Raw genomic sequence first — 23682 nt, 5'->3', positions numbered from 1 at the left:
TGTAAACTTGGAACTGTTTATAATAACATAGATGATTTTTCTCTCAAAGAAAAAATGACATAGATAAATTAAAATTTGAAAGAATATCATCAATGAGCTTTTATCAAAGTTCAATATCATATTTGAATTTTCCTCTTTTATAATGAACTAAATAATATAGTATTCATATCCTTATAACATAATTCTTAGCTATTTTGTAATCGTCAAATCATGATTAGCTGTAAAAAAATCTGATAATAAAGAATAACAACGGTCAACTAACTATATTTTATATAATTGGATGACCATATTTTGTATATATTATTTGCTCAGATCGAATCTCTAAATTATTTTTCTAATATAAAGTTTGACTAAAAAAATTTGATCATACAAGACCGTTGATATCTAGTACACCCCCATTAAGTTACATGCCAAAATAGTTACTATCGACGATTTAGTATTATCTTATTCAAACTATTAAAAAATTTACAAAATCTAAATTTTCCCTATATATAGTAGTCAATCTAAACAAAAAAACCACCACAACAATAACATAGTCATTTGATCCCTCCCAAACAAACACATTTCTCCTTCTCTTTAGCCATGGTAGAAATAAAGTTAAATTTATTTTTGTTGAAAATAAATTGACAAAGAAGTTTCGTAAAAAAAAAAGAAGATAGAAAGAGTACTTGAAAAGGACATGCTTTGTAGTATTGAAATGACTATAATAATCTATACTCCTTACCACAAAGCATGCTAAGTTCTTGAGTCTTTTTCATGAACATATTCTGTTTTTTTTTTACGAGTCTTTCTTATCAGATTTATTTTTAATAAAAGTAAATTTAACTTTCTTTCTAGCTATGACTAAAGAGAAATGTTTTTTTTTAATGTGAATCAAATGGTTATGTTATCGAGTACTTCCTTAATTAGGTTTTGACTCCTATTTAGGCTTCTTGTTTTTTTCTTTTACAATTTTTTCCTCTAGTGGTTTCATAATTGTATTTGGCTTGGTAAAGGTAGTATAATCATCATGCTATTGTAATATATATTAACATTTTCATATAATCAATGTATTTTGATATCATTTGTGTTTAGGTGATTACACCTTAATCTTGTGTTATGATTTCTTGTTGTCACAATCGTGATCTATCGTGCATAGCTTTCATGATTAAAAATCCCCCCTCCCCCACAGAATTGGAATTCGTGTATTGAAAAATTTAAATATTTTAAAAATAAAAACGTAACTTTGAAATAAATATAGTTTTAGATTTAAAGAATGAATGAGAAGAAAGGAGAAACCCATAATAGCTCAAAGCAAACAACTCACCCTTAGATTTAGAAAACGCTAGTATTACAATTGTGGTCGCAAAACAATCGTCGAAATATGTTCTATATTCTATAGAAAAGAGTAAGTATAGTATTAATGGACAAAATTCACAAGTAGAATCATTGGTCAGTTTCAATTATATACAATATGAACATATAACCAGAACTTGATAAAACAGATAACATACAATTATAGCCACAATCGTAAACATAACCCGAATTTCCAGTCCTCACCCTCAATTGACATTTATAATAAACACGAACAACTTCGTTACAACAAGTCAAATCGATATCATATCAACATGAATTTTTTTTTAATTTTTTAGAAAAATTCAGTAAAAAATTATAATTTATAATACTTTTTTTTTTTATAATTTTTGAATATCTAAATTTTATTTTAAAATATCAAATAAATATAATCCATTTTCTCTTTAATTTATTCTTGTTACTTAACTAGTCATTTTCCAAAAAAATTATTATTCTATTTATTTCTTTTCCAGGTGCATCAAATATTAGTCAAACAATTAATTCTTAACTTCTAGACAAGAAAAGAAAAAAAAGGGAAATAACCTGAACTTAATATAAACTATTTACTAACTAAATTTAAATACACCCTTAATAAATCGTATTGCATAGTAAATAGTTTCACACCCTTGTTAAAATATGAGACTCTTAAAAGAAATATTAAAAATAACCTTAAACTAAATGTGAATTTAGTGATGTATTACATTTCATATTGTAAAATTGAATATATATAAATTTGATTAATTAAATTGAAAAGTATTTTTAAGACATTCAACGGTGCGACGATAAATCTAATAATTTTGCGCGAGTTAAAATGTCCTTTTTGTTCCCATCATGTCACAGTGAAAAATGCGGCGCCACCAATAATTGGACGATCCATACTGACACGTGTCGAATAATTATTGGTTGCCTCTTCCGCCTCCAAATCATGACTTGTGACTCTTCATCTTAATCCTTTGAAAAACTTTTTCTATTAAATTTTATCCAAATTCGGTTTAGTTTTGATTCGATTTGTCTAATTTTTCCTTTTTGTTGGTTTGATTTATCGAAATGGATCGATTTGATTCATTTCGAGATGCCAATTGGGACCTAATTGATTTCAATAGCTTTATAGATGAAGAATCGCCGATAGATTTCTTTTGGAACGATCAAACCCAGGATTTGAGGTATTTTTATTCATATCTAAACCTTTGTTTTTATAATTTGATGGTAAAAATTTAATCTTTTTTATCTGTTTTTAAGCTATGCTTGTTAGATTTAATGTTTGTGCTGATTAATATTGTATAGCGATAATAACATATCCAGTGTAATTTTATAAGTGGAATGTAGGATAGGGTAGAATGTGTGCAGGTGTTACCATACCTTTGTGGTATAGCGAAGCTGTTTCTAATAGATTTTTTGATTCAAAAGTGTAATTTTCAAGTTTATACAATGCAATAACATATTCAATGTGATTTCATGAGTGAGGTTTGAGGAGAGTAGTGGGTAGGGAGGTTATTTCTGATAAATGCTCGGCTCAAAAGTATAATTTTTAAGTTATATACAATGATAACAACATATTTAGTGTAATTTTCAAGTTTATACAATGACAATGACAATGACATATGCCGTGTAATTTCATAAGTGGGGTTTGGGAAGGGTAGAATGTACTCAAACCTTACTCTACATTTGGGGTAGAGAGGCTGTTTCTGATACACTCGATTCAAGAGTGTAATTTTCATGTTTATATAACAACGACATACCTAGTGTAATTCCGTCTGGGGAGGGTAGGATGTATGCAAATCTTACTCTACCTCTTTGTTGGGGTAGAGAGTTGTTTCTAATAGACTCTTGGCTCAAAAATATGATATTCAAGTTTATCGTGTAAAATATGTGATCCTTTTTACAGGCATTAACATATGTTAATTCAATTTATCTCTTCATACAGCTTGATTTTGGTGGGCCTTTTTTAATTGAATTGAGATGGCTTAATAATCTGTCCTGATTTTTTCATATGCTTTTTTATGTTGGTGAGTTCTCTTGTTGATTAGGTTTATCACTTACTACAGCTTAATCTTGGTGGATTTGTTTCCTTAATGTTATTTAAGAGAACCTTTCATGCATGTTAATTGATCTTGCTAGTCTAGATTCAAATAAATCTTATATTTACAAGTTTTTGCATGTCATGATATATATTTCATATTATCTCGAGATGCCAGATTATTTGCTTCTTGTAGTTTCTTATGTTTTCATATGCTTGGTGTAATGCTCATTTAGGTGTAACTTCCGAGCCTACTTTTCTCTGCTTTTCTGCTAGGGCTGCATCTTTTTCTATCTTTTGAGTGGTTAAATTGTTAAGAGTGTTTGTTCAGTATGATCTGATGCATTCTTATGGTCGATGTTAGATTAAGGAAGCTGGGAGGGAGAGAGAGGTGAAAAATGATTTCTTTTTTTTTCTTGGTTAGAATTAAGGTTGTCTAGTAGAATGCTTCAGGATATAGGTAAAAGTACTGGATTAGTGTATGATCATATTAGGTACCTTTCCATTTAATCATGATGTGGAGAACTAGAAAAGCTTTTTACTTTTGAAACTGCTCGAACAAAAAGCTTGATTAGATCATGAGATTATTTGTATCGTTCTAGGAAAAAAGTATGCAAGTTTATTGTTCACATGTGGCTTGTTGCGAGAGGATTTATACAGTCATTCCATAATAATTTCATTGTGCTCCTTAAATCCTTTGTCATATTAGATCAGAGCTGAATCTTGGACTTCCTGAATTTCCTTTTCTTCCTCTTATTGTCTTGTCATTGTTCAGTCCTCCACCTTATTTTCGCTTCTCTCCTGGAATGATCTCTGGTACCACATTATATCTCCTTTACTTGATGTCAAGAGAGATTTTACGATACTGGAGCAATTGTGTAAGAGATCATGAAATCTGACAAATTCTGATTTGAATAGTTTCTAAGTCACTACCTGCATTTGTTGCATGAGAAAATAGAAACAAATAATAAGAGTAGGTGGGAAATGCTTATGGTTTTTCCCCCACAAGCATTTCTCATTTGGTTGTTTACAGTCTACATTCTATCTCTCTAATAGCTATAGCTAAAGGAGAATTGAAGAAAAGGGGTCTTTTCGAGACTTTTATTTGTTCTACATAGTTGGACAAAGCGAATTGTTGTCTTTCTTTCCAGAGGCTGATGATTTTTCTTACATTAATTTTTTCGTGTTCAAACTGATGATATATGCCTTGTTCCATAATCCTGGTTTATAAGCTTGTTTGTATCTCATTGGTTCTTGGGTTGCAGTGCTGTAGCAGAAGTCGAGGCACCTCTCAGCAGTGCTGCATTACAGGAGTGCATAGAAACAGAATGCCCTCGGAAAAGGTATTTGTATTGTAGCTTCTAAATATATCAGTGCCTTCCTTAACATGTGGAAAATTATGCATATGTTTAGAATATTTCATGAGAATGACTAGCTTTTCCATGATCACATTAATGGAATTAATATGCTGATGTATTAGAAATCATATATGATAATTTAGTGATGAGTGAAAGAAATTCCTCCTCTTCATTCTAGATGAACTTGCTCTAGCTTTCAGTTATGTTCTAGCTTTGCCTTTGCTATATCTGGCACACCATATTTGAGATTGAACAGGTTTATTCAAATTAGGAAACCTTTTTCCACATTTTTTGCTTCGTAACGATCTTAATGAAGCACATCTATATCTGTCGAGCTATGGAGCATATTCTTTAAAAATCTTGCGCAGCTTACATGCTTCTTTTGCGAATACATAGTTTATCCTGCATCATTTATTTATCTAATAAAGAAAGGTTTTAAATGTATTTGTTTGCTTGGTGTTCCTTCGGAAACATCCGATGAAATTGGAACGATATGGAGAAGATTAGCATGGAGCAAGGATGACAAGCACGAATCAGGAAATGGTTTAAAACTCTCACCTTCTAAAGAAAAGAGTTTCTTAAGTAATATTTTCTTGCATTGCACTTTACCCCCTTGGTAGACTTGCATAATGTTGGTCATAATTTTATGTGAGCTTGGCTTTATATGGACTCGATTATCCTGAATCATGCATGTGCTGGAGATTTCTTCAATTCAGAGTGGATGATGGACCTGTGAAACAATTCATTGTATAAATTGGAGGGCGTGGGTTCCTTGGTTTGATTTTTTTGTGGAAATTTTAGTGCTGCTTTATAGTTTATCAGGTCATGAAAACTGAAGTTATTTCTACTCGCAATTCTCTTACCAAGTCTTCATTTGTTTTTGTGTTTTTTCAACAGAGGTCGTAATGAGTCTTGCAGCAAACAAGGGAACAAAGCTTGCCGTGAGAGATTAAGAAGGGAAAAATTGAATGAAAGGTATTGTCATGCTCATATGAATTCTTATTTTCTCTCTGCCTTCAAAACTAGGTTTTGTCTACTATTTTCTACCATACGCAACAACACCGATATGGTAGATAAAAGATGGATATAGTTCATTGCAATTCTATAGCTGTCTTGTTCTCTGCTGGCTTGGGAAGTCTTACAAAACTTGGAGCTGCCATTGGAAGTTCTTCTAAGTATAGCTAAGAGTATTTAAAAAAGGTCATTATTCTGTGAGTAGGGTAGCGATTACTGTTACTGAAGAAAGAAGAGAGTCTCTCTTCCGAACAGATAGCGATTACTGTTACTGAAGAAAGAAGAGAGTCTCTCTTCCGAACAGAAGTATCTTTTTTAAAGTGACACAAAATCACTTTAGTATCAGTTAATATTATTTCCTTCAAATGAAAATCTACATCAATCTATTGAATCTTGTTGAGATAGGTTTTCAGACTTATGCTCTGTTCTGGAACCCGGGAGACCTGTAAAAACAGACAAAATGGCCATACTTGGTGATGCCATTCGTGTTCTAAACCAGCTGAAGACTGAATCTGAGGAATACAAAGAGATGAACCAAAAGCTTATGGAAGAGATTAAGACTTTGAAGGTTAGAAATGATTTTGTTGAAAGGTTTAAGTAGTTTGTAAAATTTACGGTGACTGGCAATCTTGAGTCTTAACTCTTGAATGGAATTAGAAAAAATTTAGGCTTGGTACTCTTGATTACTTGAATTCCTATATCTGATGCCCAGACAAAATCTTTTCTTATAAACAGGAAGAGAAGAATGAACTTCGTGAAGAGAAACTTGCACTGAGGGCTGACAAAGAGAGGATGGAGCAAGAGTTGAAAGCTACAGCTTCTCCAGCAAGTTTTATTCCCCCTCATCCAGCAGCATATCAGCCGGCTGTAAATAAGATGGCCGTTTTCCCTAGTTATGGTTATGTGCCAATGTGGCAGTATCTACAACCATCTTCGCGGGACACATCTCAAGATCATGAGCTCAGACCTCCTGCTGCTTGAAAATCTTGCAAGATAATGTATGGCATTTCCCCCTCCATTCGTGTAAATAGTGGCAACATACTAGTCGAGTTTTTACTCTCTTAGTCATCTCTGCCTCCTTTGGGTTTCCTCATTTTCTCGATATTTAATTTTAGGGAGGAACATGTATGGCAGAGAATTTCTCTAGATGGAATTGGATTTGATTTACATCTGCTGCGTTTAGCTCCTGCATTTTTGTTTGTCTCTTGCAATAGGTAGACATTCTAGTTTTTCTGTATCCAAACTATGTGGTACTACTTATTTATGAGCATTTATGGATTCTTTATGATGCTGCAGCCGAGGGAATTTCAATCCCAGGATTTCCAGGGGTAATTCAGTGACATATAGAACTAATTAAATGTGCGTAGGACATTGTTTTGTCATGGAGAGCTCCATTTACTGGTCACGATGGGTGAACTTCTTGATGCTAGTTAGATGAATTATGTGTGCTTTGTCTAGTCTCTCCTGACTGGACAGAAATATGAATGATATGGGCTGCTGTTTTAACCTGCCACACCTTGCATAAGTAATTGAACATCCAAACAAAAAAAAAGGAAAAAGAGAGTCTATCTCTTCTGTACTTTGGAGGTGAACATATAGCCCTGAATAATCTCTTTCTTAGGAGGTGTATCTTCTTTCGCCTTGTTCATCAGATGAATCCATGTCTGCTATACGTAACACATTCAGGTTGCAGGTACTTCTCTGTTTGACTATACTCCAATTATGTGTATTATTTTTTCTTACTTCTAGCATACTACTACAGATTGGGCATGGAAGTCATCTTGTTCCTCACCACATAAAGGAGCAGAGACTATCAAGGTTCTGCACTAAATTTTTCTGCATCTGATGTGAATTTCTGCATCCTAGGTTCTTCATGATGCGCTTCGTTTTTTGTGGAGCATTGCTCTTTCTCTTTCATTTCTGGTTGCTGATCTTCTTTTCCCCACAAAAGCAAGTATAGTCCAATAATGACAATTACTGCTCCAATGATGCTGAAAATGTTTAAGGAGGGTATTATAGTGCATGAATTTGATTCCCTTTCTTCCCCAAAGAACAAAATGAAGGGGTTCCCGTCATTCCTGTTCTAAGGACAAGATGGTAAGACTGTTTACCTGCCCGTGTAGAGCTTTTCACCAAGGACGAAATATGCTAGAACTGCAACTAGTACGGTTGAGAGTGGGTTGAACACTGTTACGAAAACTGGTCCCTTTTGTTCAGTGCACCAGAGTTGTATGTACACTACTAAACCAGAGATCACTATTCCCTATTCCAGTTACAAAGATTCTTATTAAAAGATGCAAGTTCTAAACTGATTTAGAGAGAAACTATTGGACTTGGACCCTTCTTACCCCGTACAGAGTAGACCAGAAATCAATGTTGAAACCCATGGTCCAAGCTGTTTGTTTGTGTTGTACAATTACTGTGTAGAAAGCTGATTGTGCTGCACCAACAAAACTCATCCATGTAGTCAGCGATAGTTGTGCTGGATATCTTTTCAAAGTGTAAGCCTGAAAAATTCCAGTGTAAGCTTGTGTGCGTTAGGTGGAGATCTCTCCTTGGAAACAGTAGTTAGTTCCTATATAGATTACTGGAGGAATCTGCATATTTCATGCAAATCTTCCTAATGTGTTATAGGAAGAGTTATAGTGAAAACCTGCATGATATACCATATTGACCACGTAATACAGCTAGCAGCAATGAGGATCGAGCCTTTCAACCAATTCTCATGGATAACACCATTCCCTCGGTGGATGTAGATGAGAGGATGTCCTAAGCTTTTCATAATAGGTCCTTTGTATAATGTCATGCTCATAACCCCAGCCAAGGAAACCAAGGTTCCGAGGACTTTTGCTATTCCTCTAGGATTTCGAATGTTAGCATCTTCCAACCTACACCAAGAAAGAGCATTTATGAGCTGTGTTTGCAGACTCCGAAGTCATATCCTCTTCATTGTATTCATGATGGTATTGTGTGTGTTACCTGAGAATAACTGCTAGTACAAATGTTAAGGCAGCTATAGTGTTGACCATCGAGGCAAGAAGAGTCGGAGAGGTGTAGTTCAAGCTCACAAAGTACATGTTCAGCGTCAAACTCACTCTGTTATGAACGATACACTGTTAATATTCCTCATCAAACAACATATGAAAATTTGATGTTTGATAGATCTTACCCCAGTAGAGAGAGTACAAATATCTCCAACAACAAAGCTATAGTTAACTTTGGCCTCGTCTTTCTGCAGAAATCAACAGAAACATTAGAAAAACTGCATTTCTGCATATTTTTTGCATTGGATATGACTTTGTGATTTTTACCTTTCAAGAAAATAGGCAAAGGGTAGCATAGCAAGACCGGCAACGATATGACGATAAGTTATGTAGACATGAGGATTCATTCCATGATTGAAGGAAGCTTCAGTTATGAAGTACAAAAAAGTGTAAGCAATTTGAGCCAAAACCATAAGGATATGAGGCTTGAACCTCTTGTAAGTGCCTATGCTAGTCCCCATAGCTACCAATACTTGTGCTTTTCTATGACTTCAACTACACTCCAACATGGAGGTGTTCATATAGTGACTACTATAGAACAATGGGATTAGATACCTAAATATTTGTTCATAGTATCTTGTTCTCATCATTATTCTTATTGATAACCTGACAAAATTCTTTAACACAGGTGAAAGATATTATTCACTTGTTACACAACCAACCCCTTTAGGAATAGAATATTATCGTCGTTCGACTCTTCAAAAATATCAACAAGTACGTACCAAATTTTGAATTTCAAAAGTAGTGTATTTTTGGAGAATCCCACTGGGTACAATATCGAAAAAAGTTCGTGCAACTTATATCGGACCTAATTCCATTCTTGAATTTCAATAGAAAAACCATGTGAACCATGCTTACACCCAACCATCTCTAAAAAGAACAAAAGGAGAGAAATATTGTTTAATTAAAGTTGCCAATTGGAAATGTATTTGATGCTAATATCAATAAATATTCCTAGCACCTAGAAATATCCTTCTTGGTATTCAACAACAATAACTACATCTCTCAGTTCCAAGCAATTATGGCACTAAACCTTAAATGAAAGAAGTTGGTTGAGATGCGCGCAAACTGATCTGAACTTAATGGATTCAACTTCGCAATTCTACATAACTCGTTTCATTACTGAGTTCGGAATCAACTATTTGTACTTGCTAAATAAATTTTTGAACACATAAACTGGCATTTATCAAACATCCGCTCCGGTAGACACTACTCAGATAGTTACAAAGCAAATCAACATAACTATGATCCATGAACACTGTTGAGTAAAGGTGCAGGACCAAAAAAAATCTTCCTCAATTACCTTCAAGTGATCGATTACAGTTTCTGCTGTATGGATGAGGAAAGGAAAATATGTATGCTGGAGTATAAGTATACAAAATGAACACTCTTTTTTCCTAATTTTCCCCCCTATTAACACTTCAAAAATTGGACAGTGACGAAATACAGCGGCAACATATGAATGCAGCACCCTGTTGAGTCGTCTAACCGGCAGCCCATATCCAAAACATAATTAGAGAAGATATAAGAATCGATATCCAACTCAGGAAAGCAAATGCAACGGATAACTGGAACTTGGTGCATTCCTCGCCGAAACTGCAACTTCCCAAGTCATGAAAGTACAACACGGTGACACCAGCTGAAGAAGCAGCTGCAGCGAGCGATAGTAATCCTGTACACTGCAAGTAGATTCATCCCAGAGAGATCGATAACAGATAATTAGTAAACGATAAGTTTGTTGTGTACTATTAAAGAATACTGTTATACAGCAGAGACTAACCCAGTCTCCAACTACGAAGAGGCTCAGTAAAACATGATTGTGAAAAGACTTCTTCTTTGCCAAGAAATAGGCATCAAAGAACGCAAGTCCGAAGCTCCAGATGACTTGCAAAGCCATTGAGGCTATTAAGTAGCTGCAATAATGACATGTATATGGAAGCCATCAAATTTTAATGTTTTAGTTTTATAAGAATGCTAAAATCTTGGAAAATGACAGAGCAATCAATTCGACATGTCGACAGAATGCAAGACATGCATGAGGCACTGGTGTCTTTTAATATGTTATAACTTGCAAAATGAAGAGAAGCTAGTTTATAGTTCAAGGGAGAACACTTGCTGCAAGACATAAGGAGTCCCGAGGTTATGAAATAGCCATTAGTCTTCTCTTTTTGTATAGTGTTTTCACTAAAAAAATATTGGTTGAAAAGAAGTAGAGGCTAAAGACTCGATTGAATGATCCATGTCAAGCCTTATACGCGTCAAAAAGACATTTTAGAACCTTTTATCCCTTCACTAAATTTTAATGCTTTATTCACGCATCGGTGCTTTCTGATCTTTGGAACATGTTCTTATGCATTATTGGGTTGACAACGGTCATGCCACAGACCATAAAACACACACATATGAACTGGAGCATGCTGAGAGAAGATGAAACCATCAAAAGGATTTGGTTAATGATCCCTGCTGCTATTTTCAGGAGCATTTGGAATCAGAGTAATAGGAGGTGTTTAGAAAATGACAGCTAGAATTCATGCATGATTAAGAACTAAACTGCTCGGTATGGAGTCATCTCTAAAGTCAAATACTGTAAGTGCTTTTAGATTAGGTCTGCCGAGGACATTATGCCAGAAAAGGACAAGGCACATTTCATTTCATTGGATATACATAGGCATACAATGATTTTTAAAAGGCCAGCGACGACTTTAATAACGTTTAGGCATCAGTTTGGACATTTATAAGGCTCTATAGCTAGTAGTCACTTGGATCAAAAGAACAAATTTTTTCCTTCCTGATACCGTGAACCCCATCCTCAAAACTCACTACTGAGGAGCCAAAGAGCGGCTTTTCCTAGTTTGCCCCATCGCGACTTGAACCCCCCTGACCTCATGGTTGTTAGTGTATTACCCCTTCCACTTGGCTATCTCTCCCTTGTTGGATCAAACAACAAACATTTTAACTGGATTAAGACACAGAGGATACTATTACAAGTTCAATCGCCTCTCGCCAATTCCACGTCACCACTCGCCTTGGCTTGCCTCTTTGACCTCGCCACGCCTTGCTGGAAATAGGTGCAGCCCCATTGCCTCGCCACGCCTCGTCGCCTTTGGCGAGAGGCGCTTGCCTTTAAGAACACTGGTACACTATTGCTTAAACTTCTAGCTCAGGAGGTGAATTTCATGGTTAGACGCCTAGATCAGATGTATAATACTCTAGTAGTGATTTTCAGATGAGAAGGTTGAAGAAAAGAACTATAGAGATACAAGGTATGAGTACAAATTCTTTGTTAATTTTGCCAAGGTGAGCTTTGCAAAACATAGCCCATCCAAAGCTTGGATAAAGGAGGAGAGCTAGGTTGACACTCATTGTAAATATAGTCAAACTAAGATGAATCCTTGAATAGAGCAGGACAAATAGAGTAGAGGCAGCCCCAATTAATTTAGGATTGAGGTGTTGATCGATATATGAATTGCTTTGTTGATTGTCCTTGAGGAAAGAAATAGCAAGGACAGAGCTGAGCTTTCTAAGGTTTTAGACCTTGGTGATCATGAAGGATTTGAAACACAACAAACATTTACCGGTTCTAGACTTCCTTCTTCTACACTGGACTTTATAAAGATTAACAAGGTAAACACTCTTCTCGCACCTTACAAACTAGCAGAACAATGACAAGAACTGCATCAAAATTTCAAAGGAAAGAGAACTGACTTAGTTGATTACACATGTATCTTTGTTCAGCTTAGACCCTAAATCCAAATATCATATTCATGTAGGAAAACATTACAAACAGTTGCTGGCACAACAATAAGTATGTTAAAAGACTTTTGAAGACTCATTTTTCCGTAATTTTCTTCTAGCTGCATATGTTATTGTCAGCAACAAATAAAGAAATTCTAGGATTAATCAGATAACAAAGAAATGCCACACCACAATCTATTCCCAACAACAGAATAAAACTTGAATCTTGATCTTCATTCATCCCAGAAACTTCAAATTAATTAATCAATACCAGTAACTAACACTAACAAAAATAATTGCAAAATTGAGAAAAGGAAATGAAGAAGTACCAAAAAGCAGTGACATTGAAGAAACCTTTAGAGGTAACCATTGAGGCAATTGCACCAGCAGCAAAAAAGCACTGACCCATCCTCAGAAAAAGTCCAGTTAAAGTACCAGGTGTGCCAGCAAAGTCCTTCATTTTATCTCCTCAAACTGAATCAACTTTTTACACTTCTTGATAGGTTTAAAGCAAACTCCCAACAAACCAAAATCCAAAGAACCTTTCTTTAACCATTTTAAAAGCAAAATCAAGTACAAATTAGCATTCTTGATCAAGCAACTACCAATTACAGCAACTTCCCAACAAAAAACTGAAGAATAGCTACAACCCCACCTTCAAGAATTACCAAAGGAATGTACCCTTTTTGGACAAGAACAAAAAAACAACACCCAACTAAGAAAAAATTATCCAAAGAAGCTGTCTTTAACCATTTCAGAAGCAAAATCAAACATAAAGTTGCATTCTTGATTAAGCAATCTACCAATTACTATGACATTTCAACAATAAACTGAAGAATCAAGAAATCACAGCTACTTCCTACACAACCCCTTCCAATGAAAAAGCCCCCAAAAGGCACCTTTTTTATAGCAAGATGAAAACAAAAACAGCAAGTTGCTTCAAAGATTTTGCTACCCCAGATGCTAAAATCCAAAAATCTGATGAGAATTTGCCAATTCTTGGAAAAGGGTATGATGAAAAAGTGATAGAGAAGGGTGGGGTGTTTTGTGGGGGGTGGGCTGGGGGGATTTGGTGGAAGAAAGATGAGAAAACAACTAGCTGGAAACTGGATTATTCAATCACCAGAATTTTCTAAATTGATATGTAGAGTACAACCACAAGCCACATTTTTGTCAAAAAAATGTTATTACATGACACTTTCCCAATTAAAGAAATTTTTTTAAAAAGATAAAGAGACTTTGTTCACATCAACTTTAATTTCACACCTTGAGACAATTGTTATTGGGGTGTGGGTGGGGTGTTGAGGTGGAGTATGTGATTAGTTTGACTCAACCTGAAAAATTTTAAAAATATATTCTAAAATTAATTTATCATTAAAAAGTAAATATTTTTATGGTTTTTTTCCCGTATAAATGATTAGATACAATAAAAATATAAGATAAAATGTTTATAATGTTTATTAAATACTTATCAAGTAATTTTTTTTTTGGGAAAAGGGTCTGATATACCCTTCAAACCCTTCGTTATAAAAGTGGCTTATATATGCCCTTACCGTTATACAAACGGCTCACATATACCCATGCTGTTACAAAATGGCTCACATATACTCTTCATTTAACGGAATTTAAAAAATTAGCTTTAAATTTATATTTATTACTTCTTATTTTAAAAAAATAAAGTTATTTAGGGGTATATAGGATTCCTCTATCAAAGTTCATGGTATATTTTAATTTTTTTCATACATATTTTTGACTTCTTTTATTATAATTATTTGAGTTTCTTATTCTTATTTTTGTTTTTTCTTACATTCCTTAGTTTAAAGAAAAAAAAATTAAACTAATTTTTTTGTGTGTATTGTAATTTAATTTCGTATTCGAAGAAAAAATTTGATCATCTACAATAAGTTTTACAAGAATATTAGTGAAACATAAATAAATTTGATTATCAAAATAATAATTCTAAATTAGTCATTGAAAGGAAAAAAAGTCAAAAAAATATGTTTGACGAGAAATAAATTTACTCATATAGGATTATATTTTTTAGAAAAAAATAATAAAAATTTAGATTAAAATAATTTTTTTTCATTTCCATTAGAGGAAAAGGGTATATGTGAGTCATTTGTTTACAATTAGGGGTATATATGAGTCACTTTCATAACAAAGGGTATATCAACTCTAAATGACAAAGTTAAGGGGTATCTAGATCCTTTTCCTTCTTTTTCTTTTTTTGAAATTGACTAAAGAAAAGCGTGTCATTAAATTAAGATAGAAAATAAACTATTTTCTATGACCTAACCTCTATCATCTTCAACTTTATAATCATTATTCTTGTAATCTTTTACTTTCATAACTTCCTCTATTATATTCATATTAATGTCATGTTTATGATTATTGTGTTGTAAGTCTCTTTGTTACACTATAAATAGAGACGTAAGAGTTCATGTTGTATACATTTAAAGATTTGGTGAACACCTGGAAAAAAAGAAGGTTATCTTATATTGTTTTTCTTGTCTTATAATATTCTTATCTTCATTTTTATATTGTTCTTTTTTAGTTTTACAACATTCCTTTCATTGTCGTGGGATTTTCTCATTTTAGTATTATATTCAAATATGTCAAAAAATTTATAGTATTTGAATTTTTCTTAACAAAGGAAGGAAAGGAAACCGCTGACTTCTCCTCATCATTTGTTCCCTTTGAAACCTTTATTTTTTTATCTTTTGGTACGAGAATTCACATTAAAGCTAGACTATTTTGAATTACGTAGAGCTTTATTTGGGAAGAACGCTCTTTATAAAAACAAAAAAAACTTTTTTATATAATATACATATATATATATATATATATATATATATATATTAATTTAATGCAAAAATTACAGGCAAAGTATTTCTTTGTCCCCAATTTTTATTTTGAGGGGCTAATAGAGATATTTAAAAGACCATAATTTTCAACTGCAATCAAGGCAAAGATTTGGTCACCAATTTAATACTAGAATCTAGACATCCATTCATTATTATTTGTTTAATAAAAGCTCCACTTTTAATATCATGAGTGGCTTGAAGGAAGTTCCAATATTGACTTTTGATCCTACATCCCTACCTAAAAAGATATTTGACCTTTTTTTTTTTTAAAAAAAAGAGATAACTTGTTAATAGTATATCTAAGTTTTTTTTTTCTTGAATTCATTACCTAAATTATTATTTTTTAGTTTGAGAAAGATATCTGTGTTTTTATATCAATCACTCTTATCATGGTATTTGTTAATACATTCTCTTTTTTATTTAAAAAAAATTCCATATCACAATCTAAATGAACAATATATTTGACCTTAATAAAAATTAAATAAATTGTTAATATTAATTAAAATTAAAAATAAAAAAAATATTATAAAAAATATTTTCTTATATAATAAAATGTCAAATATATTTCTTCTCCGACGTCATCACTTCCTCCCCCTCCCCCCCTAAACCCCCACACTATTTTTAATTTTTTTTATTAAGTTTAAGTTGTAAAAGTATTTCATTTTTTTAACTTCATCTTCTCCTTCATCTCCTCCCCCTCCTCAAATATTAATTTAGATAATATTTTATTTTCTTAAAAAAATAATTCTATCCATCCCACTTTATCCTCCATTTACAATTTTTTTCAAGTATTTAGATATACATATTGAAAATATTTTTTACTTGCCGCCACAAGATATCTTTTGTTTTCAAATAAAAGAGAGACTGCATTACACACCCCACTGAGCTGTGAGGTGTGTTTCACAAACTAAAAAGTGATAGTTTCAATAGTTTAAGTATGAAACTTGTTTTTGAAACTATATCTCTTTTTTTATATATACTTTACTAGTCTTATTTGTAGTTAATAGAGTTACAGTTTGACTAAATACCGAGTCGAGGTATTAAAGTTAGTTCTTTAGATTACAGAAATCTCTATGCATCCGCTCCATATAAAGTGTCATGTATATTGTACGAGAAACAATCAACTTTGACGATAAGAGGTACGTAACGTACACATGAAAAAGATCCAAAAAAAAACAGAGAAAAAAATTAACCTCTCATATCAGATTTTATGCAAAGCCAAGAACATAAAGCATTGCTGCATTCCGAGAAGTTTTGATGTAGATAGTCTACCTTGACATAAACATCGATATAGATATAATCATGTGACCCTAGGAGATACTATTACTTTGGAGGTTCAAAAAGACCATTGAAGAAGCATGCCACAACTCTATGATTTACGCTTGTCATTTGATAGGATCTGTTACAAAATCAGACTGAGAGAAGTAACAAAATTGAAGGTATTTGAGACTACAAAGATATGTTTTGTTGCAAACTTGAAGGAAGTCAGCAATGTTAACAACCAAACGATGCTTAATCGGTTCAACATCGAGCCATTGGTTATAATGCACAACTTGAAGGCCACCACTTTGATCTTGAAGCAAGATTGTGAAGAAAGAAATATCTGTATGCTTATCGGCACATTCCATGGCTTTCAAGTGGTCTCGTTTTAGCCCGAGACCCTCCGATAGAGTTTCTCCTAGTTTTATGACATGTTTTAAGTACTCAACATATGCTTTCCTGGACACCAGGAAGATATCAGAGATTACTAAGTTACAAAATCTGATAATGATTCAAGCAACATTGTACACTTTTACTCTATTCTAGTAACCGTACTATTACTCTTCTATTCCCTTTTCTTCTATTTATGTTACTATGTGTTGTTTCTTGTACTTTGAGTATAACATTGTTATGATTGTGGTTGTTGTTGGCTTGTGTGTATCCACCTCGAGTCAAGAGACCAGGTTAACAAAACCAGTAACCAAAGTTACTGAAGTTAGAAACGGAAAGTAAAGAACACAGAAGTTTACGTGAAAACCTACTTGCTTAAGGGAGGAAAGTAAGACAGCACGACCTGTCACATAGGATTTCTCAAAGCTCTACTAAACTTCAAGCAACTCGTAAATACAGACTCCTAGAACATGACTGACATAGTATTGCAATTTAAGGGCAGGAGAATACAGAGATACCTGCAAACTGGTGGCATTTCTTCAGGTTCAATTTGACCAGAAACCATCCTAGCTATGCTCAACGAATCCCTCCAATTCACGGTCTTTGATTGGTATAGTTGTGTTAGAATGAGAAAATTTTTGATAATTGACAAATACAGGAACATACGAAAGAAACAGGTTGTTCGACGTGTTCTTTACAGACCAAATCCGACTTGAATAAGGAGAACGTCAATCCCGTGAATTAGAAGATATAAAGCTGTGGAAGTATTGCTTTTTCGACAAGCAACTAGTACAGAAAGTTTCTTTTATAAAGGAGTTCGCAACCAAGTTAAAAAAGGAATTAGCGATCAATAATGTTTTTTCTTATTTAATTAAGGAAAGTTTTGTGGAAGGTTTTCTTATTTAATTAAGAAAATTTTGTGGAAGGTTTTCTTATTTAATTAAGAAAATTGAGTGTAAGTTTTCCTGGCAACTTATTTAAGAAAAACAAAGTATAAGTTTTCCTTGAGGTGGCAGCATAAGTTTAAGAAGAACGAAGAAGCGGTTGTGGCAAAGACAAACAGTGATAAAGAATTCAAGTTGAACTTAACAAGGTTTTGTAGAGGCAAAGACAAAGTTGATTCAGATAAGGAGTTGAAGATGCGGCGAAGACAAGTTCGAGTTGAACTAAGAGTTCCACGCAAATGAATTAAACATTAAATAATAATAATAATAATAAAAAAAAGTGGTAAGTGTATTTTTACTCTTTATAAACTAAAAAATTAATTAATATAAGTTTGGCACACCATTAACATTTATACCTAAAAAATTTTCTGATTATTATCATTTCATTAAAATCTAATTAACGCTCTTTGCTTCAAGTTCATTCTATTTATTTGTTTTTAGAAAAAAATTACTAATCGTGCAGTTCTAATTTTACTCGAAAATCTTAAGAAAATCTATATATTACTATATAGTTGGGAAATGAAAATGGTGATTTCCCACCTCCAAAACTCAACATCTATATATGTTTTTTTTGTTTTTTTTGTAGAATTTTTTAACTTTCATATGTATTCAGTAAAATTTTGATTTCAAAATGATTAAAGTACGATTTATGAGTCTTAAATAAGGGAAGATGAGGAGATTTTCGGACTGAATTACTTCTTTTACTATATACAATAATTATATCTTAAATAAGAAGAGAAAGAGATTCAATTTAATTTGATAGAGTAAATAACTTTAATGACTCAAAGAAAAAAAAATATAGAATAAAGCTGATAAGGGATCTTAGCATTGAATAAATAATAAAACGACTTCTATGGTAAATCCCCCATGCCTCCCTCATTTTTGTTCACAAATTCAATGAGATCTCTTTGTATCATTTTGCCAACCGCTACTAGAAGTACATATACCATTATAAGTATAAATTATATCTAGTTTGCTCTTTATTTTTGTCCTTTCCAGCTTTCTACTTGACCACTCAACTTTTAATCTAACTATATACAGTGGTCTCTGAGTTCATTCCAATTATATTATGGTAGTTTTTAAATTTTTTTCTATCTTCAGAGAATTTTGTATTACATGTTGAAATTAAATTAAATCAATTACCAACGATGATGATGATATTATAGTTTTCTTTCTATTTAATTCCACGAGTTGATGATAATATTTGGTAAGTTTTTATCTAATAGATTCATTGTTACTTTATCGTTCGTAGACATTTATTTGCATATTGCCCTTTTATATGCATTTATTTATTGTATCATATAAATTTTGCTTTATATTGTTTTCTTTTTTCTACCATTAATATCTCACAAATGATTGTATTGTATTTCATAATTCAATTATATGTATATAACTTGACAAAAATTTCTTTGTCAAAATTTCCAGATGGCAGAATTAATAACTTAGAATGAGCCAAAGAAGATGAAGGGTACATATACATGTAATTATTATTTATAAATGTCAATTAAATATTTAAACAATGATCATTTTTTATAAATACTTTTATTTTGTAGGTGTAGACTATGAAAGATAGTGATCTACTAGTCATCCAAGGAAGACATATGTTGATCGAATTTCTCTACAACAATTACAAAATACCACTCTCCTTCGACGACAAGTTCTCGATATGTATGCATTTGTAAAAAAAAAAAAAAGTGGAGGATATTATTCCTTAAAAATAAGGCGGAAACTTTGGCATTAAATATTTTTTAACTTTAATGTCGAATTTAAATAATGTGTTCAAATATATTAAAAAAGAGCTTTTAACAAGTTGAATACTTGGTATATTATAAGAATTGTATGATTGAAGTCTCTATATTATTAGTTTACAAATTCACTTGATAACAATATTTTTGTATGATGTGTCTTGATCATAATATTAGTTGAATATGCTCATTGTTCATTGATTCGAACTTGTATTTTACACATCGTACACTTATATTTTAAAAGTATTTATACTAATTAGCACGGTATACACGTGCAATGCATGTGTTCGAGAACTAGTTAGACAATAACCATGAAGTGAGATGGAAAAATACCCCGTCGTCCCTTTTTACTTGATAATTTTGACTTGACATGTATTAAGAATAATAACAATGATTGATATAGTGAATTTTTCATTTTATCCGTTAGAATTTGTGCGTCCACTATCAGTGAATGGACCAGGTCCCTTGACACACTCAAAATATGAACAACTGTAAATAAAGGCAAAATATCAACACCAGTAGTTTACGTGGAAACCTCCTTACTCAAGGAAGTAAAACCACGACCTGTCTCACAGGATTTCAATCCGTTTCCACTAGTCTTCACAAGCAAAAGTAAAATCGATTACAAAAACGTGAGAAAAAACTATTAATCTCACAACCAAGCAATAACTCTATTGCTTGAAGAGCCTAAGCAGATTTCACTCTTCCTACTAAGCTATCACCACTAGACAACTTAGGATTCAACTAAGCAACAGGTTGCCCACTAAATCACCACGCTCCGAATGACTTAGGATTTTTACTAAGCAACACTCAAGGCTGCCCACTAAATCGGTTGGACTCAACTGATTTATATTTTCACACCAAACAACTATCTGATTCCTTTATAAATAGAGGAACAGGCTTACAATTTACGTGCAGAAGAAATAATCCTAAGACAACTAAGCTTCCAGCTTTTTCAGATTTGAGTTGATCTTGAGGATACTTCTTCACTCCTTTTGTAAGCCTTTGCAAGAGTTCTTGAGATACTTTTCAAGTTGCAAAAAATAATTGTGAATATAAGGATGTTTTGTTCATGTAGAAAGGTCACAAAATGTAAAACAATCCCATTGGCTGAGGTTTCTGGCGCGTCTGCCACTTCTGCTACTGATGGAGACTGTGCACCAACTTTTTGTACTTTCTCCAGCTGGCAGCCAAAAAACATATTGAGCCAAGAACTAGGTCCCTTCATAAGGTCCCTGAGTTTGTCAAATCATCAAAACTACAAATAACATTTTTTCCTTTTTGATGATGATAAACAGTACACCAGTGTCTACATGTTCTTCCATGTTTCGTTCCCCCTGTCGATAAAGACCTGACAGTTGCATGTACATTTGCACAATGAATCAGGTCTCTTCACAAAGTCTATGAGTTTGTCAAATTATCAGAAAGTTTTTCAAATTATCAGAACTCCAAATAACATTATCCCTATTAATTGACTCATTAACTCAATATTAATAAATTGAGAGGTATAATAGGAAGGAAAAGATTGACCTTTCCTTGATTTGTCAAAAATGACAAGTAAAAAAGAAAATCAAATAAGGAAATATTTAATATGTTAAAAACCGTGTATTGTTGGGGTAATGAAAGATAAGCCAGACCAACAAGGGTTGTGATGGAGCGGTAAGTTTCCTTTCTCCTTAACCCAAGAGGTCTCGGGTTCGAGACCCCTTGAGTACAAAGTCGCATGTTTTACCCAACTCCAATACATTGTGATAAAGTTTCACATAAAAGTTCAAAGCACTATTACTTTCAATAGTTCCTTCAACATGAAAATGAACATTATTTTACCGCAAATCACAAACTATGACATATATGAATGATGATAGTCTTTTCTGATGGTTTATGGTTATTTTCGCTTAGCGATTCTTCAGAGTCTAACAAGATCAAGACTAGTCTTATCAAGTGGTTTAGACAAAAAGTATGAGACATAATCAACCACTAGAACTTGTTTATACAGTGGGGGGTTTTGTTCTGATATGAGCTCTTTGATTGGACCAAACATCTTTGGAGGTGTAGAAACTCCACTGAAGAAGAATATAATTGAAATCCTTGGTTCTGCTGCCTCATTTGCTACAACTCTATGAGTTGCACTTACAAACTTGTCATTTGATAGGATCTGTTACAAAATCAGTTTGAGATGAGTAAACAGTTTGTGAAAAAAATGAGAACAAAAAAGTTTGTGTTCTGTTGCAAACCTGAAGAAGGTCACCAATAATAACAACCAAACCATGTTCAATCGGTTCAACATCCGCCCATTGGTTATCACACATGACTTGAAGCCCACCAATCTGATTTTGAAGGATAAACGTAAGGAAAACAGGATCCGTATGCTTACCAGTACCAAGAGTTAGCTCTGGCTGTGGGCATTTCGGGTAGTAATGGCATGCCATCCCTTGTTCTTTGGCACATTCTGTAGCTTTCAACTGGTCAGGTTTGAGCCCAAGACCTTCTGATAGTATGCCAAAAAGAATTTCCCCTAGTTTATCGACATGATTTGTGTACTCAACGTATTCCTTCCTGGACGTTTAAGAAAATATCAGAGACTACTAAGTTATAAAATACCATAACTATCAAATAGAAATGAAGATACATAGTTTACCTGCAAACTTCTGGTAATTCTTCAGGTTCAATGTGACCAGAAACTAGCCCAGCGACATACAATGTATCCTTCCAGTGTGCAGTCTTTCCTTCTGTTTTGTACACATGAACATTGCCATCATATCTAACTCGTCTGGTTGTTGGATCAGACGAATAGTACTCTTTCTTCACTTCGACATCTTGTTCATGAAATTTACGAGTCCCATCAATCATTCCTTCCAAAACTCTTGAAGGAATCCCATGATTTATCACTTGGAAAAGTCCCAGTGTCTCAGATACTTCCCTTATTTCATCAACAATGATCTTACGCCGATCTTCAACTTCAATGCCACTTAGATCCACCACCGGAACCTGTAGAGTTGACTTGCACATATTCAACTCCTCAGCAAGTTCATGAGGTGGCCTAATGAAAATTCTTGGAATCTTGACTATTCCAGAATCAACTAGTCCCTTAACACCAGCTTTTGTATCATCAATAGCCTTTTTCTCATCCGATGGATCATAATCCATTGCTAAATTCAGCTTTAGAAAGTTTTACAAAATTTGGTACAAAGAGGGTATTACTTAGATGGTTTAATTTTCATAAACATATTAAACATCCCATTATAGTTTTATAACATATTCCTTTAGCATAAAACAAAGATTTGTTAAGAGTAGTAGTTCATTAAAAACAAATAGTAGTTGAGTAGTTGTAATAATTGATATTAATCAATTGATCAAGTTATTATCAACATTGCAAGTTGTATTATTCAATCCTTAATTACAATCATTTTATAATCAAGAAGACAAAAAGACCAGAAGCATGCACGCGTACAAAACACTCTCCCTTCACCTTCTCAAAATACTGGTTCAACAGTCCCTTTCAACACATGATGTTTATGTGCAAACCTGAAAAAAAATCACGACCTATCACGTAGTATTTCACCAACAAATTCACTAAACACGAACAAGGTTTTAGATTACAAACACCAGAGAAAAAAAAAAGGCTGTAAGTTAGAGGAACGATAAGCGGATGAATGATGATAGTGCATACATTATTATTATTAGAGGAACGAAATGAAGGATACATAAGCAATATGTTCTTGAGATTTATCCCTTTTTATTTGATGATAAACAACAGAATAGGAAAGATGACATTATTGTCCAGCGAATCACAAACTCTGCCTCCGTCTCTCTTCACAGTCTTAAAAGATCAAGACCAGTCTTATCGAGAGGCATCAAGAAAAACTTGGTAACATAATCAACTACTTGAAAATCTTTATATAGTGGAGGGTTTTCTTCAGATATGAGCTCTTCGATTGGACCATGCATTTTTGAAGGTGCTAAAAGACCATTGAAGAAG

General features: G+C 33.2%; 5 protein-coding genes and 1 pseudogene across 5 annotated transcripts; 2 read left to right on the top strand and 4 right to left on the bottom strand.

Moving 5' to 3' along the window:
* The first annotated feature begins 2145 nt into the window (after nucleotides 1–2145).
* Nucleotides 2146–7006, top strand: LOC101248331 (transcription factor bHLH104). The gene is made up of 5 exons (XM_010328455.3): nucleotides 2146–2495; nucleotides 4615–4692; nucleotides 5605–5682; nucleotides 6127–6289; nucleotides 6457–7006. Exons 1-5 carry the CDS (start codon nucleotides 2380–2382, stop codon nucleotides 6700–6702), a joined length of 681 nt encoding a protein of 226 aa, XP_010326757.1. The 5' UTR covers nucleotides 2146–2379; the 3' UTR covers nucleotides 6703–7006.
* LOC112940007 (U6 spliceosomal RNA) lies at nucleotides 5166–5262 on the top strand (annotated as a pseudogene).
* Nucleotides 7007–7219: 213 nt separating the features above from the next.
* LOC101247754 (WAT1-related protein At4g08300-like) lies at nucleotides 7220–9289 on the bottom strand. The gene is made up of 7 exons (XM_004247667.5): nucleotides 9033–9289; nucleotides 8891–8953; nucleotides 8701–8817; nucleotides 8375–8609; nucleotides 8070–8228; nucleotides 7833–7984; nucleotides 7220–7712 (listed from the first exon to the last, which is right to left on the bottom strand). Exons 1-7 carry the CDS (start codon nucleotides 9224–9226, stop codon nucleotides 7535–7537), a joined length of 1098 nt encoding a protein of 365 aa, XP_004247715.1. The 5' UTR covers nucleotides 9227–9289; the 3' UTR covers nucleotides 7220–7534.
* A 636-nt stretch (nucleotides 9290–9925) lies between these two features.
* Nucleotides 9926–13784, bottom strand: LOC101248048 (CASP-like protein 5B3). The gene is made up of 3 exons (XM_004247668.5): nucleotides 12830–13784; nucleotides 10546–10678; nucleotides 9926–10444 (listed from the first exon to the last, which is right to left on the bottom strand). The coding sequence occupies exons 1-3, from the start codon at nucleotides 12958–12960 to the stop codon at nucleotides 10250–10252; spliced, it is 459 nt and encodes a 152-aa protein (XP_004247716.1). The 5' UTR covers nucleotides 12961–13784; the 3' UTR covers nucleotides 9926–10249.
* A 2965-nt stretch (nucleotides 13785–16749) lies between these two features.
* On the bottom strand, nucleotides 16750–17579 carry LOC101260478 (1-aminocyclopropane-1-carboxylate oxidase homolog 11-like). Its single transcript, XM_004247875.1, has 2 exons — nucleotides 17533–17579; nucleotides 16750–17083 (listed from the first exon to the last, which is right to left on the bottom strand). Exons 1-2 carry the CDS (start codon nucleotides 17577–17579, stop codon nucleotides 16750–16752), a joined length of 381 nt encoding a protein of 126 aa, XP_004247923.1.
* A 3709-nt stretch (nucleotides 17580–21288) lies between these two features.
* On the bottom strand, nucleotides 21289–23095 carry LOC101247464 (deacetoxyvindoline 4-hydroxylase-like). The gene is made up of 3 exons (XM_004247666.5): nucleotides 22342–23095; nucleotides 21938–22259; nucleotides 21289–21858 (listed from the first exon to the last, which is right to left on the bottom strand). The coding sequence occupies exons 1-3, from the start codon at nucleotides 22848–22850 to the stop codon at nucleotides 21610–21612; spliced, it is 1080 nt and encodes a 359-aa protein (XP_004247714.1). The 5' UTR covers nucleotides 22851–23095; the 3' UTR covers nucleotides 21289–21609.
* Between the last annotated feature and the right edge of the window lie 587 nt (nucleotides 23096–23682).

Source organism: Solanum lycopersicum, chromosome 9, assembly GCF_036512215.1.
Source record: "Solanum lycopersicum chromosome 9, SLM_r2.1".
NCBI classification, from domain to species: domain Eukaryota; kingdom Viridiplantae; phylum Streptophyta; class Magnoliopsida; order Solanales; family Solanaceae; genus Solanum; species Solanum lycopersicum.
The sequence above is the reverse complement of the archived record's forward strand: the minus strand, read 5'-3'. Positions and strand labels throughout refer to the sequence as shown.

Coding starts and splice junctions, on each gene's coding strand:
- LOC101248331 (XM_010328455.3), top strand. CDS start 2,380: ATGGATCGATTTGATTCATTTCGAGATGCCAATTGGGACCTAATTGAT. Junction 4,693..5,604: donor ACAGAATGCCCTCGGAAAAG/GTATTTGTATTG, acceptor TTTTTTCAACAG/AGGTCGTAATGAGTCTTGCA. Junction 5,683..6,126: donor AGGGAAAAATTGAATGAAAG/GTATTGTCATGC, acceptor TTGTTGAGATAG/GTTTTCAGACTTATGCTCTG.
- LOC101247754 (XM_004247667.5), bottom strand. CDS start 9,226: ATGGGGACTAGCATAGGCACTTACAAGAGGTTCAAGCCTCATATCCTT. Junction 8,954..9,032: donor TTTGCCTATTTTCTTGAAAG/GTAAAAATCACA, acceptor TGATTTCTGCAG/AAAGACGAGGCCAAAGTTAA. Junction 7,985..8,069: donor TCTGGTCTACTCTGTACGGG/GTAAGAAGGGTC, acceptor TAACTGGAATAG/GGAATAGTGATCTCTGGTTT.
- LOC101248048 (XM_004247668.5), bottom strand. CDS start 12,960: ATGAAGGACTTTGCTGGCACACCTGGTACTTTAACTGGACTTTTTCTG. Junction 10,679..12,829: donor TTCAATGTCACTGCTTTTTG/GTACTTCTTCAT, acceptor TCATTATTGCAG/CTACTTAATAGCCTCAATGG. Junction 10,445..10,545: donor TCTTCGTAGTTGGAGACTGG/GTTAGTCTCTGC, acceptor ATCTACTTGCAG/TGTACAGGATTACTATCGCT.
- LOC101260478 (XM_004247875.1), bottom strand. CDS start 17,579: ATGGTTTCTGGTCAAATTGAACCTGAAGAAATGCCACCAGTTTGCAG. Junction 17,084..17,532: donor GAAATGCCACCAGTTTGCAG/GTATCTCTGTAT, acceptor CCTGGTGTCCAG/GAAAGCATATGTTGAGTACT.
- LOC101247464 (XM_004247666.5), bottom strand. CDS start 22,850: ATGGATTATGATCCATCGGATGAGAAAAAGGCTATTGATGATACAAAA. Junction 22,260..22,341: donor GAATTACCAGAAGTTTGCAG/GTAAACTATGTA, acceptor TTAAACGTCCAG/GAAGGAATACGTTGAGTACA. Junction 21,859..21,937: donor TTATTGGTGACCTTCTTCAG/GTTTGCAACAGA, acceptor ATTTTGTAACAG/ATCCTATCAAATGACAAGTT.